The 17,421-nt window shown below is 36.3% G+C and overlaps 1 protein-coding gene across 1 annotated transcript in view; it reads right to left on the reverse strand.

Moving 5' to 3' along the window:
- The window catches only part of LOC109838433 (uncharacterized WD repeat-containing protein all2124), a 30,167-nt gene continuing 13,004 nt past the window's right edge, over positions 259-17,421 (reverse strand). The window contains exons 9-13 of the mRNA XM_020406880.1: positions 12,591-12,665; positions 12,242-12,332; positions 4,044-4,247; positions 2,129-2,173; positions 259-724 (exon numbers count right to left, since the gene is read on the reverse strand). Coding sequence (XP_020262469.1) covers positions 639-724; positions 2,129-2,173; positions 4,044-4,247; positions 12,242-12,332; positions 12,591-12,665 — 501 coding nt within the window. The 3' untranslated portion in view covers positions 259-638. The remainder of the gene's footprint in view (positions 725-2,128; positions 2,174-4,043; positions 4,248-12,241; positions 12,333-12,590; positions 12,666-17,421) is intronic.

The raw sequence follows: 17,421 nt of genomic DNA on the forward strand, positions 1-17,421 counted from the left end.
AGTGTAGCTGAGATCATATATTATTTCAACTACATCTAAATTTAGATTGACACGCTTGGTTGTCGTTGCAGTACTAAAAGATGGATGTACAATATAAACAAAAAATATGAGAATTGCAATCACGTTCAAAGCTAAGGGTCTTCCAACAATGGGAAATGGGACGAAATGATGATTTTTTGTAAATGCGTTTATTATTCCAGCTACCCATACATGATACATACTGGAAACGCGTCTACATTAAAAATGGGCTCAAACGGAGGAATAAACAATAAAATTTCTACTTGAGAAACGAAGGTGTACTTAGATGAACACTGAAGCTAGACCATGATTTTAATCAGTTATAATCTGAATCAAACATTGAAAACATACAACTGCTAAGCAAATTACTCTTACGGCAATAAAATACATAAGGATAAAGATCATATCAGAAAATAATCATATCTAATGGTCAAAATTGACGGGACATGATTGGCATTTTGAGTATTTGACATTTTCTTTTAGTTTCGCTATTTAACTTTTGTGCGTCGCTAATAAAACTCTCATAGCAGAGAGTTTGGGTCAGACTTTAGGAACAACTCATATTGCTCTTCTGCAGAAAATCTACAGATCGTTTTCTAGTTGCTGAGACTTGAAGTACTTCATGAGGAATGGAATTCAGGCGCTAACCACAATCTCACTCTTTTGTCCTCACCCGATGTGGCTAAAACCATTGCTTGTGTTCCCGCTGTAAAAGAAAATGAAGCAGTCAGTGATCATAAATCAACAAAGAAAGGTAAAATAGGTGTTTATCTTTCCAGTTGTTTACAAAAGTTTTCTTTTAGTTTGATTAGGATGATTTGCGCAGTTTTAAATTCAACAAAACTAGCAGTTTTGCATGTGAAAATGCTCGTGCTAAATATTAGACCGTATTTGTTTAAATTTTATATCATAAAAAGAAACAAATAGATAGTTATAAGCTAGATTTTTAATTTGAACTAATTCACAGTATATAATTTATACTCCAAGCCCGTCATTTTCTTTTATTGAAATTTCTAATTATCAAAGATTTATGTTGGGACATATATCTTACCATTTCTTGTTTGTCATTATGCTCAATCATGAAGACTATACATTTATTAGTAAAATCTTGGCTTGGATTTGTTATACAAAAATTCCCTTGAAAATGTGAGATTCGTGTGTTTAATACTTATAATTGCATTAGTTTATTTTATTTTTAATTTGTATTTGAAATGCTTAAGTTGCATAAAAATTCAGTTGACTTAAATATCCTTACAGAATGTTTACTTGTAAAGTTTTAGTTGTGTTTGTTAGAGAGGGAATGCTAAGTGTTTTTGAATTTAATTGTGTGTGAGAGAAATAGTGCATAGGGACATGTGAAGCATTTAATATTCATGAAGAATTACAAAATTGCCCTCAGGTCTTTGTGGAATGAAAGACTTCCTCCTTTCATTTAAAAATTTTTATTCCCACAAAATTTTTAATATAGTGGTATAGATCTATTATATAGGGAAGCTATCGCTTTATTCTACAGGGAAGGATAAGGTTTTGTTCATCTATTGTATCGTTTGTTTAAGTTCTATTTATTTTTTGCGGAATAAAATTCACGTGCCTAATGCAAAAAACTATAAGTTTCAAAAAACTTATATTTTGTTACTTTGTTATTCTTCGACTTTTTTTTGTGCTACAAATGCTATTATTCTTAATGAAAGAAACTTATAATTTTCATTTGTATTCCTTTCAGGACCTAAAATATAATGGATAGATAATTATATGGGCCCAATTCTATGTTCATGACATTGTTTGGTAATGGAATGTTCTAGAAAATGAAAAAAAGACAGAAAGAGAAAGGAAGAGAAAATTGTTTGTATGATATTGAATGTTCTAGAAAACAAAAAATGAAAAACAAACAAAAAGAAAGAGAAAAATGAATCTTGTTAAATTACTTTTTTGCCCTCCAAAATATAGTATGAGAACATGTCTTCCAATCATACATTTTTTGACTACCTTCACAAAGTTCTTTATATAGTGGCATAGAATAGTAGAATATAATAAATCATAATTGACGAGCTAGTGTATCCTACTATAAAAAAGGAAATAAATACACTACAAAAGAAACAAAGAAAATTACCCATCGGTATGCAATGAGGCGACCATGCAATGCCAGTAATGTCACCTGTGAGATAATAAAAAGGGTTAAAAGACCAAGTTTAACAAGGTGGAAACTAAAATCTTTTGTTTTCACAAATTAACTTGCAACTATGAATTCCAATGACTAAAACAACTTTAACCCCCTGGAGAAGTTAAATAAAGTACTAGCTAAATTGCCATAATATTCACATGTGGAAAAGTAAAAATAATATGATACTAAGGTGAAAGGAAACAAACAGAAAAAGAAAGAAAGAAAAAGAAAACATAAGTAATCCATCTCTATACATCTATAATTCTATATGTTGCAAAACTTTGCAAGCGAGTTCTGTCACCTGCCAAAGAAGATATTGTTTCCCATCAAACACAATATTTTTCTTAATGTTGTATTTAGATATCTCATAATTCAGAAAATGAAACATGATCACAGGTTTCCTTTTTCTTTTACCATTATTATTCTTTTTCCAAATCAACATGAAAACAGATGATAGCTAGAACTTGGATTCCCATAAAAAAGAATTCTAGGAGATCCCTCAAGCTATATGTAATAATATACCTGAGTACAGGCTTATATGAGTTTATGAGTTGGTAGAAGTAGATGTAATAACTTCAGGAAAACAAAGGCAGCCAAGAAAACGGCTAATGAGCAATGATTTAAAGGTGTCAAACACGGTGAAGAAAGGTCCAAGCATCTACTATTTCAATTAGAATACTCATAAAAATCTAAAACCTATACTTTTTGTTTTTGTTTTCGTTTTTGAATGAAAGACCCTACTCAATCTTGAACCCCAACATAAACCTAAGACCACTTAATAACCATCAAGCCAGAAAACAAACTGCAATCAAGAGACTAATAATAGCTGGGCAGAGTAGTTTATAACTTAAAATAGATAAACTCACAAAATAGAATCACCTTTTTTTCCTCCAAACCTGTTAAGGGCCATCTCCTGCAATAAATTTAATAGCTACCATATCCTTTGTAGGCTTTTACTACCCTAATCCACGACTATATTGAGCTACCATATCCTTTGTTGGCTTTTACTACCCTAATCCATGACTATATTGACATTCACTGCTAGTCCTCATTGCTCCCACAATACTGTTCCATTACTAGTCAGTAATTAGTAATGCAGTGAAGGGTCCCCATTGCTTGTGTCCTGTCTTAAACAGTTACTTTCCTCCCCACAAATGGCACTCATGTTTTATTATGTAGCTGATCTCTTTTGGTAGGAGATCAAAATTGTTTACTACATGATTGTAAATCTATACATGAAAATTATATGATGATTGTCAATTATATATGAAAGTACGGCTAGTGGCTATGTCGTCACAAGTTACATGCAAACAATCTCTAGTTTCATTACCTTTATAGCTCCAAATTGATTATAATTGTTATGAATGAAACTAAAGGGAGTCTGAAAGAAAGTCACGGGACATGCAAGAAAAATATATATTGAATATTCTCATGACAAAGAAAAAAGGAAATCAGTATATAGATGCACTAGCAAAACAAACCAAAACCAAATACTTAAATTAGATAAAGTATATTTCTGTAAATGAATGTGCTTACGTGAATTCAGTTGATATCATATTTTAAGCTGATGATGGTATCTCATCAACTGGAGACAATTTGCCTTCTAAACTATGCATATGATAACCCTTCATTTTATAGTTGGTCACTGGCCAGTCAAGGAAAAATACATCCACATGCACTCACGCAGATGAACACGCGTATGCATATGGCTATAAGTAAACATGTCCATATCTATTAATGTATATTTGTATGTATGTAGTTGTGCAGGTATGTCTATTTCCGTAGATAACTGAGAGCCACTGTAACACACTTAATAAAAATCCTCACTATATACAGCAGTGAGGCAAAGTGAAAGTCTACAAACCTTCATGCGCTTTCTCAGCTGTATCCAAAATCTTCCCAGTTTCAGCGCATAGCCATTGCAATGTAGAACCAGAAGTGGTCACCAGAATTTTCCCATCAGGTGAGAGACTGATGCGATCATAGTGTAAAGTTAAACCTTTTGAATCTTTGAGAGGAATTGGGAATACTTTCAAGGTCTTTGGGTCTTCATCAAGATGATAACGAACTGGCAGCAAAAAAGCACAGATTTAGGTAACAAGAAAGCTGGAGACATGACACAGAACAATGGAAATATATGTATATGTTTCTCAGACAATACATGAAATGTAATTCAGAATGCTAAACCGTACATGTTTGCTGATACCTTACCCTAGTCAAGAGAACATTTTAATAGGGCACCCGGACCATAATACAATGGCCACTCATAATGAAAAATGATAAATTTTCAAAAGAGCCCTATTTGCAAACTTATTCCCCAAAAACGACCCCTTTCAACTTTATTTGTCAAAACCGACCTGATTTCAGCCCCATGAATGAAACTAAGTCGATTTTGGCCAAAAAAGTTCCCTAACTTCACGGGACTTCAAGTCCCGTGAAGTTTAACAGCCATTTTGTTAAGCTGCTAAACTTCACGGGACTTGAAGTTCCGTGAAGTTTCAAATTTCAAAAAACTTCACGGGACTTGAAGTCCCGTGAAGTTACAAAGGTAAAAAAAACTTCACGGGATTTGATATAGAATACGAGAGACAGCTGTTGACTACACAGCGTATATACGTTGGTATTGGGATGTCACATGTAATGGATCATGCGTAACTCACAGCCATCAGCTGGACACCTGCCACACCCACCGACAGATAGTTACATCCCTAGTGGGATGATCGACAGAGATTATGTAAGTTTCTAATCTAAATTAAAACAGTGATTTTTTTATTAAGATGTTATTTGCTAAATTGTGTACATATTGTTTAACTCGCAGGTCCGTGCTTTTGATGACATTGAAGCTGATATTAATGAGCACATGAGATTTAGGATCCGACGGCGTTAGGGGTCTTCAACAGGATCAAGCAGAGAATAGCACAGGTGCTTCATAAGACTCATGTCGATGAGTTTGCAGGTCGTGAGGACAGGTCTTGATCATTTGGGCAAATGTACATGCGACGACGTAGGCCACGCGACGATGACGATGGAGCCGGTACTTCTCAGCCTCATACACAATCAGATACTCAGATAATCGAGACTCATCAGCTTTGTTAAAATTTATAACTTTTATGATTTTTCAAATACCATACTTTTGTGGATCAATTATTGTTTATATATGTGATCTTCGTGAGTATTGTTTGATTCGTGTTTAATTCATGACTGAATTTTAAGAATATTGTTGTAATTCAGTGTGTATGAGATCCATTATTATTCACAGGTGTATTTTCGTGATTATTGTTTGATTCAGTATATATTGTTTGATTCATGTAAATCGATTGATTCATGGCGAAAATTTCATGTATATCTATTGTGTAATGCATTTAGGAGTTACGTTGCGTATATAAAAAAACATGCACAGCCTGTTATGCATGTTTTTTAAAACCTGCAGCTTCACGGGACTTCAAGTCTCGTGAAGTTACAAGCTGAATTTTCAGAGCGTGGAAATTCAGCTCAAACTTCACGGGACTTCAAGTCTCGTGAAGCTTTTTTTACCTTTGAAACTTCACGGGACTTGAGACTTCAAGTCCCGTGAAGTTTAGCAGCTTAACAAAATTGTTGTTAAACTTCATAGGACTTGATGTCCCGTGAAGTTTGGGAACTTTTTTTGCTAAAACCGACCTGGTTTCACAGCCTTGGAGTTGAAACCAGGTCGGTTTTGACAAATAAATTTAAAAGGGGTCGTTTTGGGGGAATAAGTTTGCAAATAGGGCTCTTTTAAAATTTTGTCCTAATGAAGAAAGAGAAAAAGTGATAAATGAAAATGAAAAAATAGCTAGCATTGAAAAGCTAATTGGGCATGCCTAATATAGAACTACATCAGTTCACAGCAATGACTCATTCCTCCCTTAAGTGCTATGTTGAATTACTTATACAATAGCATATGAATGTTAAACTAGGACAGAAAATCATATATCTACATATATAACAACTACTATCTAGTCTTAGTAATTAAGAATCAAGTGTCATATAATGAAAGTTTTTATCAACAGTTGAATTAGATCTTAGGTCCAGATATTTGAAACCCTCTAAAATTTTGGGTGAAGGGGTTAGTTATAAAATGTCTCGAGCATATGATTGACAGCCTGGATATGCAATTTATGTGAACCAAATAATGCTTCTCTTCAACTGCCTGTTTAAACTTGCTTTCCTTTCTGAGGCAAGATGCATAGAAAAAATTAGAATTTCTTCTTATCCTACTATTAAGATCTGTTGAGTTTTTTAGGAAAATATTAGGGTTACATTCACTCATAGAGAGATACCCCTTTTATATAAGGGCACTCTTACAAATAGGTCCTCACAGCATTGACTAATTTCTATCTAAATAACTCAACACTCCCCCTCAAGATGGGCGATAGATATCAATCATCCCCATCTTGTTACAAAAGATATCACACTCTCTAGAACCTAATCCTTTTGTTAAACAATCAGCTAACTGCTCTTCTGATTTCACATAGCTCAAGGTCAGAACTCCTCTATTCAGTTGCTCCTTGATAAAGAACTGATCGATCTCCACATGTTTGGTGCGATTATGCTGAACTGGATTGTTTGCAATATTAATCGCCGATTTGTTGTCACACCAAAGTTGTAAGGAGTCTCTTCTAAACAAGCGCAGCTCAGATAATATGTTTTTGACCCACATCAACTCGCACAGACAAACTGCCATAGCCCTGTACTCCGCCTCAGCTGTAGACCTAGCCACCACATCTTGCTTTTTGCTACGCCAAGATACGAGATTGCCTCCAACAAATACACAGTAGCCTATAGTGGACCTACGATCATCCATACAACCCGCCCAATCAGCATCACAATAGCCTTCAATTCTCAGATGTCCAAAACTCCTGAACCATAACCCCTTTCCTGGGCTTCCTTTAATATATCTAAGAATTCTGCGAACTACCTCCATATGCTACTCTCTGAGATCATGCATATATCTACTCACCACGCTCACTGCATGAGTAATATCAGGTCTCGTATGGCATAGATATATAAGTCGTCCAACCAATCTTTGATATTGCTCTTTACTCACAGGGTCCCCACCCTCGGCAATCATCTTATGATTCTGCTCAATAGGAGTAGATGCAACTCTGCACCCCAACATCCCTGTCTCTGAGAGAAGATCCAGAGCATACTTCCGCTGAGAAAGCACTATACCCTTTCGCGACCTTGCAATTTCAATTCCGAGAAAGTACTTCAACTGCCCCAGATCTTTAACTTCAAATTCCTCTCCCAATTTCTTCTTCAACAGTAGGATTTCCTCAGCGTCATCTCCAGTGATTACAATATCATCAACATAGACCGCCAGGATAGTGATACGAGTTTTGGAATGCCTGTAAAACACAGTATGATCACCATTGCACTGCTTGTACCCCATACCACAAACTGCCAACCTGAATCTATCAAACCATGCCCTCGGAGACTGTTTTAATCCATACAAAGACTTCTTCAACTTGCACACCTTCCCAGCTACTTGAGAAGTAGTGAAGCCTGGTGGAATCTCCATATATACCTCCTCTTAAAGATCTCCATGCAAAAAGGCATTCTTGATATCTAGCTGATGTAGTGGCCAATTAAAGTTGGCAGCACATGACACCAACACTCTAACAGTACTCATCTTTGCTACTGGAGCAAATGTCTCGTCATAGTCAATGCCGTATGTTTGGCTGTAGCCTTTAGCAACCAATCTGGCCTTGTATCTGTCGATCTTGCCCTCTGGAGTTTGCTTAACCGTATACACCCACTTACATCCAACAGCACGCTTCCCAGCTGGCAAAGGTACCAACTCCCATGTGTTATTCTTCTTCAAGGCCTGGAGTTCCTCGTGCATGGCATTCAACCACCTAGGATCTTGCTTAGCTACCTGCCAGTTGTTAGGTACAGGCACTGAATGCAACGATGCAATGAATGACTTATATGCAGGTGGAATGGATGCATATGAAATGTAATTCGCAATATCAGTATCCCAATTACCAAACTTAGCTGGAGGTTTTCCAGCATTGACTCTAGAGGTTCTGCGGGGCAAGACAGGAGTATCAGAGGTATCAGGGAAGGAATCGTTACCTATCGACTCAGGTGGAGGAGAAGAGCAAGGCACTGGAGAGGAAGAGGAAGGCACTGGAGAGGAGAGACTTGGGTCATCAACATTTGTGGGTACTGACACAGGCACGGGAGGCGGCTCATGCTGCTGTTTCTGTCTCCTCGTGTATACTCTCAGCTCCCCCTGATTTTGACTACCAACTTCTAAGTCACCACCACTACTCGGCGATGTACCATCACTACTCGGTGACTCAAGAGGACATGGAATCATCCCGACCACAATATCATTCTCATTCTCATTCTCCCCCTCTCTACTGGCATCAGTAGAGCCATCTCCAAACAAGGAACTCAACTCCGTCTTCTCCCCATAAAAAGGTTCAAACTCCCGAAAAATCACATCCATGCTAACAAACAGCCTTCTTTCAGTGGGACACCAACACTTGTATCCTTTTTGACTTGATGAGTAGCCAACAAAGATACATTTAACTGCTTGCGGATCCAGTTTACTCACCATCAACCTGTGATCTCTCACATAACATGTGCATCCAAACACTCTTGGTGGAACAACAAAAGCATTTGAGCCCAAAAGCATCTCACATGGTGTCTTCATCCCTACTACTCTTGATGGCATCATGTTGATCAAATAAGGTGCTGTCATAACAGCCTCACTCCATAAAAACTTAGGCATATTCATTGTCAACATCAATGAGCGTGCCACTTCCAGTAGATGCCTGTTCTTACGCTCAGCCACCCCATTCTGAGCAGGGGTGTCTGGGCAGGTGGTTTGATGAACAATTCCCTGATTAGAGATGAAAGCTGCAAACTCCTTATTGACATACTCAGTCTCATTATCTGTTCGAAGAATCTTCACCTGCACTCCAAACTGTGTCTTCACATAAGCTGAGAAATCTTGAAAACATTTCTGATTTCTGCTTCATCATGTATATCCAGGTCATACGTGAATAACAATCAATGAAAGTAACAAACCATCTAAAACCACTGATGGAGGTAGTAGGACATGGTCCCCAAACATCAGAATGGACAAGTGCGAATGGTTCACAACTTCGAAGACCAACCATTCTATAAGTAGAACGAGTATGTTTTCCAAGTTCACAGGCATTACAAAATAACTCTTTTCTATCCACTTTCTTCATTAACTCAGGTTCTAATGTATTTAAACTCTCAAAAGATAAATACCCTAACCGGCAATGTTGAAGCATTACTTCTGCCTCTGGCCCTCCGCTAACAGCAGCAGCAATCATTGCAGTCTCCCTGTCCAAATACCAAAGACCATCACGTCTGATGCCAGTCCCAATCCTCCTCCCTGTTTCCTTCTCTTGAAAGACACACAAATCTCGATCAAATAACACGGTGCAATTTAATTGGTCAATGAGAGAGCTAACTGAGAGTAAGTTAACTGGAAACGAAGAAACATGCAATACAGATGACAAGGTAACAGATGAAGTGCAATGGACCGAGCCAGTACCCCTGATGGGTTGGGATGTCCCATCAGCAGTCTGAACTGTCTCAAGATGCATATGTTTACTTGGATAATATAATACAAACTCACTAGATATTCCTGTAACATGCCTAGACGCACCTGAATCTATGATCCAATCAACATGAGTTTTAGTGGATGTAAGTGCCTGAACCTGTGTACCTTTGGTCGCATGAGTATAACCAATAAAGTTACCAAAACATGTAGTGATAGCTAGATCCTGGGTGACTTGTCCCTTGCCCTTCGACCTCTCAGCCTGAAGCTTGAACAGACGTAGTTCCTCTAGCTCTGTTATTTCAGCTCCAGTCATCCCAGCAGTGATCTGAGATTCATCTGCCACAGCTAGGTGAGCAACTCCTTGGCTTACACGCCCCCTGCCTCCTCGACCTGGCAACTCCTTGGCTTACACGCCCCCTGCCTCCTCGACCTGCACGGCCACCAGTCTGACCACGTTCACCCTAGTTCCTTTTCTTGGGTGGCTTAGGGCAAAACTGTCTCAGATGCCCTACCTCTTCACAGTTGAAACACTGCCTAGTCTCCCTTCTGAATCCAGTGTTATCCGGGTTAGATACCACTAGTGCAGACTTCGCCCCTCTAAGTCCACCTATCTCAGACTGTAGCCTGATACGACTCTCCTCCTGTATCATGGCCGACTGCCTTCTCCAATGGTGGGATCTTCGTCTGGGTTAGTAACAATGCCGTCCTTTGCTCATACGCTGGAGCCAAACCTCGGAGAAACGACATGGTCCTCTTCTGCAAAGAGGCCTCGCGCTCCTTGCACTCAGGGTCCTTGTAGCTCGCTAGGGGCGAGAAGTAATCGTGATCGAGCCACAAGCGTTCCAGCTCTGTGGCGTACTCCTGTACAGTCCTCTCTCCCTGGACTATACCGCTGATCTCCTTCTCGATCTTGAATACCCTCAGGTTGTTCAACTTCTTGATGATCTCCTCCATCGGATTTTTTCCAGTCTTTGTCATCGATCCAACTTGAATTCTTGTGGTGCGTAACGAAAAAAATCCGGCAGCACTTCGACAATACAACAAGATAGATAGATCAACAAGAATTCCTGTTTCACCAAGGAAACAAGAACCAGAAGCAAGATATCTCAACAAAGTGAGATATCAGCTCTTCTCTCATCAGTTCTAGGACTGACTTGTCGAGGGAACCTAAATAAACTATTACAAATCAAGAACCTCTCTCCTTTTTTTTTAATACAGATTACTAATCACAACAGTTACACATCCCTCTTTTTTCTTTTTCCTTTTTTTGGATCTAATCAGCTCATCTCCTCTTCCCCAAAAGTCCCCGAATCACAAACAAACAAATCCCCTATTCAGCAACAACCCAGTTCTATATCTCCAGCTCATCTTCTTCAAATTGGGAGCTCTTCTTCGAGTTCCAAGTTCTGAGATCGACTTCGAGCTCGTTGTTCTCATCTCCAGCTTGGGATCTCGTCTTCTCCGAGCTCCTCTTCAGTCTCCGTCTCCTCACCAGGCTTCGTCCCCGTCTTCAGATCAATGGACGAAGAGAGCTGTCAGATCGAAGAAACCCTTCTGTCGATATTCTAACATTTGTCTCCTCTTCAGGTCGTGTCTTTCTTGTTTCCTGTTTCCTGCTACCTTTTCTTTCTCCTTCACCTCTTTTTTTTTTGGCCCTTCTTCTTTGTCTTCTCCCTGTCTGGTAGCTCTACTGGAGATGGATGAAAGAGAGGCTGCGGATGGAGCAGAACCACGAGTGGATGGAGCAGATCCACGAGCTCGACATGGAGCCTTTCTTCGAGAATCCTCAGATCTGCGAGTTTGATGGACGGAGGAGGAGCTCCGGTTCGAGGAAGCTTCAGATTGAGGAAGATCAAGATGGACGAAGGAGGGAGGAGGAAGGAGGAAGCTTCAGATCGTCGTAGCAAGGAGAAAGCTTCAGATCGACGATTCCCCCATTAAGCTTCAGATCGAAGGAAAAAAGGTAGAGGAGCCGCCACATAGCTCTGATACCATGTAGAGTTTTTTGGGAAAATATTAGGGTTGCATTCACTCATGGAGAGATACCCCTTTTATATAAGGGCACTCTTACAAATAGGTCCTCACAGCATTGACTAATTACTATCTAAATAACTCAACAAGATCATACCAGACAAGGTGTTTTGTAGATTTTGAATATTTGATGTTCTAAGAGTAATAGGATTAATGCATTTTGAGATAATAAATTGTATTATTCACATATAACAGAATTGACCTATTAACCAAAAAGAGAGGACAAAAAAACAAAAACAAAAACAAATAGTTTCTCCTAATAGGTAGAGAACCATTATTTGTTGATGGTCAAAATGACTTGAGATGGCTGAGAGGTAACAAAGTTAAAAGTTGTCTTAGTCTCTTAGATCAGCCTAGCCCTCATTTATAGTGAGGATCATAGTTACGCAATAGTTCTTTCGATAATAGAGGAGAGAAACTAATGGAAATTTATTAATAACAAGCTACCCAACATAACATACCATTGATATTCCATATTCTTAAAGAACCATCTTTTGATGCTGTAATGATCTGCTCTGAATTTGGAGTGAAGCACAAAGAAGTCACTGCACTCTGTGAACAAACAGAAATAAGTACATACATGAAACACAATAAGGGGGAGAGTGACTAAATAGTCCATGTCAAGGACCCCCTTTATAGGCAATAACAAACTTGAAAACTTGCGAGGCTGATTCCAGCTGTTGGGGGGATTCCATCTAGCCACGGATCATTTCATTTATAACTCAAAGCTTATTTGATAGGGCACAATTTGTTACATTTTTTGAAGATTCAGAATCATAAACTATTCACGTCAAATATGGCCTTCCTTACCTTATGCCCCTTCAATTGCATAACTTTGAGAACTTCCTTCACTGAAGCATCCTTGGAATATATGATCTCCCACACCTACAACAGGAACCCGGAGCACAAAAAGTCATTAACAGGTTGTGAAATAAATTAGTGCCAAGTTGTGGTAATGTTACTACTTAGCATTGAACGAGAAACCAGATATGAATCAAGTTAAGGGAAAAAGAAAAAGAGATTTTCTTCTGTGGAAATATTAGGGCGACCATATAAAAACTCTAATATTTTGCTACAAGATTCACAAGATAGCATCAGCAAACCACATAATAATATGTCCCAGCACCAGCAATACGACAGTAAAGTAACGCAACGTTTTTTTAATCAATAAATGGAAGGTAGTAGGAAAACACACAGCGATACTGACATTACTGGTTACAGGTTTGTCTGGTGTCGCTTAGAGAAAGTATTTTATGAAATTTTTAACATAAATTATTTTATTAAAAATGTAAGGATTGTCCACCATATCACTTGGTGTGAACCATCCCATGCTAGCGGATACATAATCTTCAATCCTATCTTGGCAATTGAGATTATGCAAGTTGATTATACATAACTCATTGATCAAGAAGTCTTATTTGTTCCAAAAATTTTGGTTTAGACCCTTGGTTTGACTTTACATTAGCCCTTTTAACAAAATAACTTCTGTGATTAACCCATCAGACTTGTTTTTATTTAGCACAGCACTGCCTTTTCAAGGACTGGAAAGCCGAAAATCATAAACCAAAATTTTAACAAACAAGTGGTCATCTTATTGCATAGTTCAAAAAAAATCTAAAAATTGAATAACAGAGAAATGATCATATTCCCTCTCACTCAAGATTTTTTTTCTATTTTTTAATGAAATATTTGGTTGACTAACTCCAAATAAAATAAATATTTGAGAATTCCACATTAAAAAAATCTGATGACATTAATTTTTTAATCTATTAATTATGTATCTTCAGATTTTTTTTAATCAATTTTCTAATGAGGAAATTTTTAATTATGGTAATTCATTCTATATATTGTTTTCTCTTGTCAACTTATAGACTTATGGTTCAACTTAATCGGTTTACGATATAAGACTTCTAAAATAAAGTGATCCTACCTATGAAGAACAAAAAATAATTTCTAAATAAAAAATGATTAATATGTTTTCAGTAATCATATACATTACTTATTGTAACTCCGCCAGTGCTGTGTTTATTGTCAGCATTGCATGTCCTAAGGTAGGTAGCCGACAGCCAGCGTAAAACATAGTTGGTTCCACATAAAAATGAATCCTATAATATACTCGTTAGGGCGTCCCCACTGCGACGCGTTGCATCAATGCCATCCCGATGCAATGATAAGTAAGCAATAGTGGTTTGCTAGGACATCTCCCGGAAGCAACGCATTACATTGATGTCATCCCGGTGTAATGACAAGTAAGCAATGATGTTCCCAAAATCTACAATCCTCTAATAAGTTACCAAATAGTATTAGGCATAGACTAGACGGTCTAAGAGGAAAAATAGTATGAGACTTTTGCAGGAAAATAGAATTAGATTAGCTACTTAGAATATAGGTACACTTACCGAAAAGACTATGGAATTAATAAATGTCATGCTTAGAAGAAAAATAAATATAATTTGCTTACAAGAAACTAAATGAATAGGTGAAAAATCTAGAGAAATTAAAAAGACCGAATATAAATTTTGGTACATAGGAAAAGAGAAGAATAGGAATGGAGTGGGAACTCTTGTAGATAATATAATAAAAGAAAGTGTTGTAGAGCTAAAAAGAGTTGGAGATAGAATAATACTAATAAAAGTTATCTTAGGTGTAGAAGTTATTAATATTATTAGTACTTACGCAACACAAATAAGCTTGCCCGAGAGTACTAAAAGGGAATTTTGAGATAGATTAGATGAATTAGTACATGGAATCATATTTGGAGAGAAATTATTTATAGGAGATCTTAATGGGCATGTTGGTAAGAATAATAATGGATATGAGAGGATACATAGAGGTTTCGAGTATAGAGATATGAACGCTATGAGTAAATCAATTTTAGAGTTTGCAATATCGTATGATTTGATAATAGCAAATACACTTTTTAGAAAAAGGATGAACACTTAATAACCTTTAAAAGTGATGTTAATAATAGTCAAATAGACTTTTTTCTTACTAGAAGGGCGGATAGGTTAATATGCAAAGATTGTAAAGTTATATCACGAGAGTTTAAATACACAATATAGATTAATGGTCTTAGACATATCTATTAAGAAGTGCAACAGAAAAACTAACGTGAACAAGAGACTAAAGAACTAAATGGTGGAATTTAAAAGAAGAGAATTTAATACACTTTAAAGATAATAAAAAATATATATGAAATATAAATAATGAGACTAATATTATGTGGAATAGCATATCTCTTTGTATTAGGAAAGTGGCTAAAGATATACTTGGAGAATCTAAAGATTGTAAATTAGATGGTAATGAGAGTTTGTGGTAGAATGAGTGTGCAAAAGGTTATTAGAGAGAAGAAAATTTTATATAAAGAATAGCAAAAGTGTAGGAGTAGGAAAAAATTAAAAATATATAAACTTGTAAGGAAGCAAAAAGAGCGGTCAGTGAGAATAAATACAATGCTTATAAAAACTTTTATAAAAAGTTAGAATCTAAGGAGGGAGAGAAAGATATATATAAGCTTGTTAAGATTAGAGAAAGGAAGAGTAGAGATTTGAGTAATATTAGGTGTATTAAAAGTAAGGATCAAAGAGTTCTGGTGATCGACGGGGAAATACAAGAAAGGTGGAGGAGTTATTTTTATCAATTGTTTACTGATAACCAAACAAATAAACAAAATAGAGATTTTGACCATATAGTAAATGATAAGAACTATAGATATTGTCAAAAAATTAGGATTAGCGAGATTAAAAATGCTCTAAAAAAATAAAAAGTGAAAGAGCCGTAGAACCAAATGATATCCCTATTGAAGTTTGGAAATATCTTGGAGATATAAGCTTAGGGTGGTTAACTAAACTATTAAATAAGATTATCGAGACGAAAAGAATGTTGGATGAGTGGAGGATTAGTACTTTGATACCGATATACAAGAATAAAGGAGATATACAAAGTTGTTCAAATTATCGAGGTATAAAACTCATGAGTCATATTATGAAACTTTGGGAGAAGGTAATTGAGCAAAGACTAATAAAGGAGACAAGTATATATAAAAATTAATTTGATTGTATGCATGGGAGGTCAACTATGAAACCTATATATATTTTGGGACGGTTGATGGAGAGATATAGAGAGAAGAGAAAAGATCTACATATAATTTTTATCGATCTAGAAAAAGCTTATGATAGTGCCTACAGAGGTAATGTGATGGGTGTTAGAAAAAAACATGTATCTAGTATATATTGATGTGATTAAAGATATGTATGATAGAATAACTAGAGTAAGAACTAATAAATGAGAGACTAAACCATTTTCTATTACCATAGGTTTACACCAATGGTCAACTTTAAGTCCTTATCTTTTTGCAATAATTATGGACCAACTTACTAAGCATGTTCACGATGAAATTTCATGATGCATGTTATTTGCTGATGATATACTATTAGTTGATGAAACTAAAAGAGAGATTATTTCTAAAGTAGGAAGATGAAGACAAGCTTTTGAATCTAAAGGTTTTAGAATTAGTAGAACAAAAACAGAATATATGGAGTGTATTTTTAGTAATACTAGGAAAGGAAGAGAGACTATGATACATATTGATGGTCAAAAAATACATAAAACTAATCATTTTTGCTATTTAGGATCAATCATTAGACATGATGATAAGATAGAGGATAATGTTGTGCATTGAATCAAATCGGGATGGTTGAAATGGAGAAGTACTTCGGGAGCCTTATGTGATAATAGAATACCAATAAAACTAAAGAAAAAATTCTAAAGGACGGTTATTAGACCAACTATGCTTTATTGGTTAGAGTGTTAGGCAATTTAAAAACATGTTTAAAAAATGAGTGTAGCAGAAATGAGAATGTTGTGATAGTCTTGTGGGTATACATTAAAAGATAGGATAAAAAATGAGTGCATCTGTAGTAAATTAGAGGATGCTCCTATTGAGGATAAAATGAGAGAGAATAGATTAAGATTGTTTGGTTATGTACACCGGAGACCCCTTAATGTACCGATTAGGAAAAACGATAATATTAGAGTTAATGAGGCTAGGAGATCTAGATGTAGACCTAAAATGACTTGGTTAAAAGCAATTAAGAAGGATATAGTTAGGACTAACTTAATGGAGGAGATAACTTATAACAGAATGGAATGTAAAAATAGGATTCGTGTAACCGACCCCAAACATTTAGGATAAAGGCTTGGTTGTTGTTGTTGTTCTATATACATTACTTATTGTGATAAACAGATATTTGTTTTACTTAAAATATTTTGTCTATGATTGAGCTATTATGTTATCAGCCTATATAGGTTCTATTACTAAGCCTTACATACCTTTATTATCTTAAGTACACTTTCAGTGTTATTATGGGATACTACTCCTTGAGATGCATTGTTTATATTACATGTTACTTTTGAAACAAAGTGCACTGTTTTTAACTTATAACATACCGTTTTCGAATAAAGTATTTTCCTCCACCCCCTAATTAAGGGACAAGTGTCCTCGCCTCTCTCCACATAGCTGACACCTCAACCATTTCACTATCAATTAGTTATTGCAAGATCATACCAAACATCATCTAACTCATAATAGAACTAAAATTACCAACAATAAAAGTTTTGGATATCACAGATAGTCAATGTC

The sequence above is a fragment of the Asparagus officinalis genome, chromosome 4, assembly GCF_001876935.1.
Source record: "Asparagus officinalis chromosome 4, Aspof.V1, whole genome shotgun sequence".
Lineage (NCBI taxonomy): Eukaryota > Viridiplantae > Streptophyta > Magnoliopsida > Asparagales > Asparagaceae > Asparagus > Asparagus officinalis.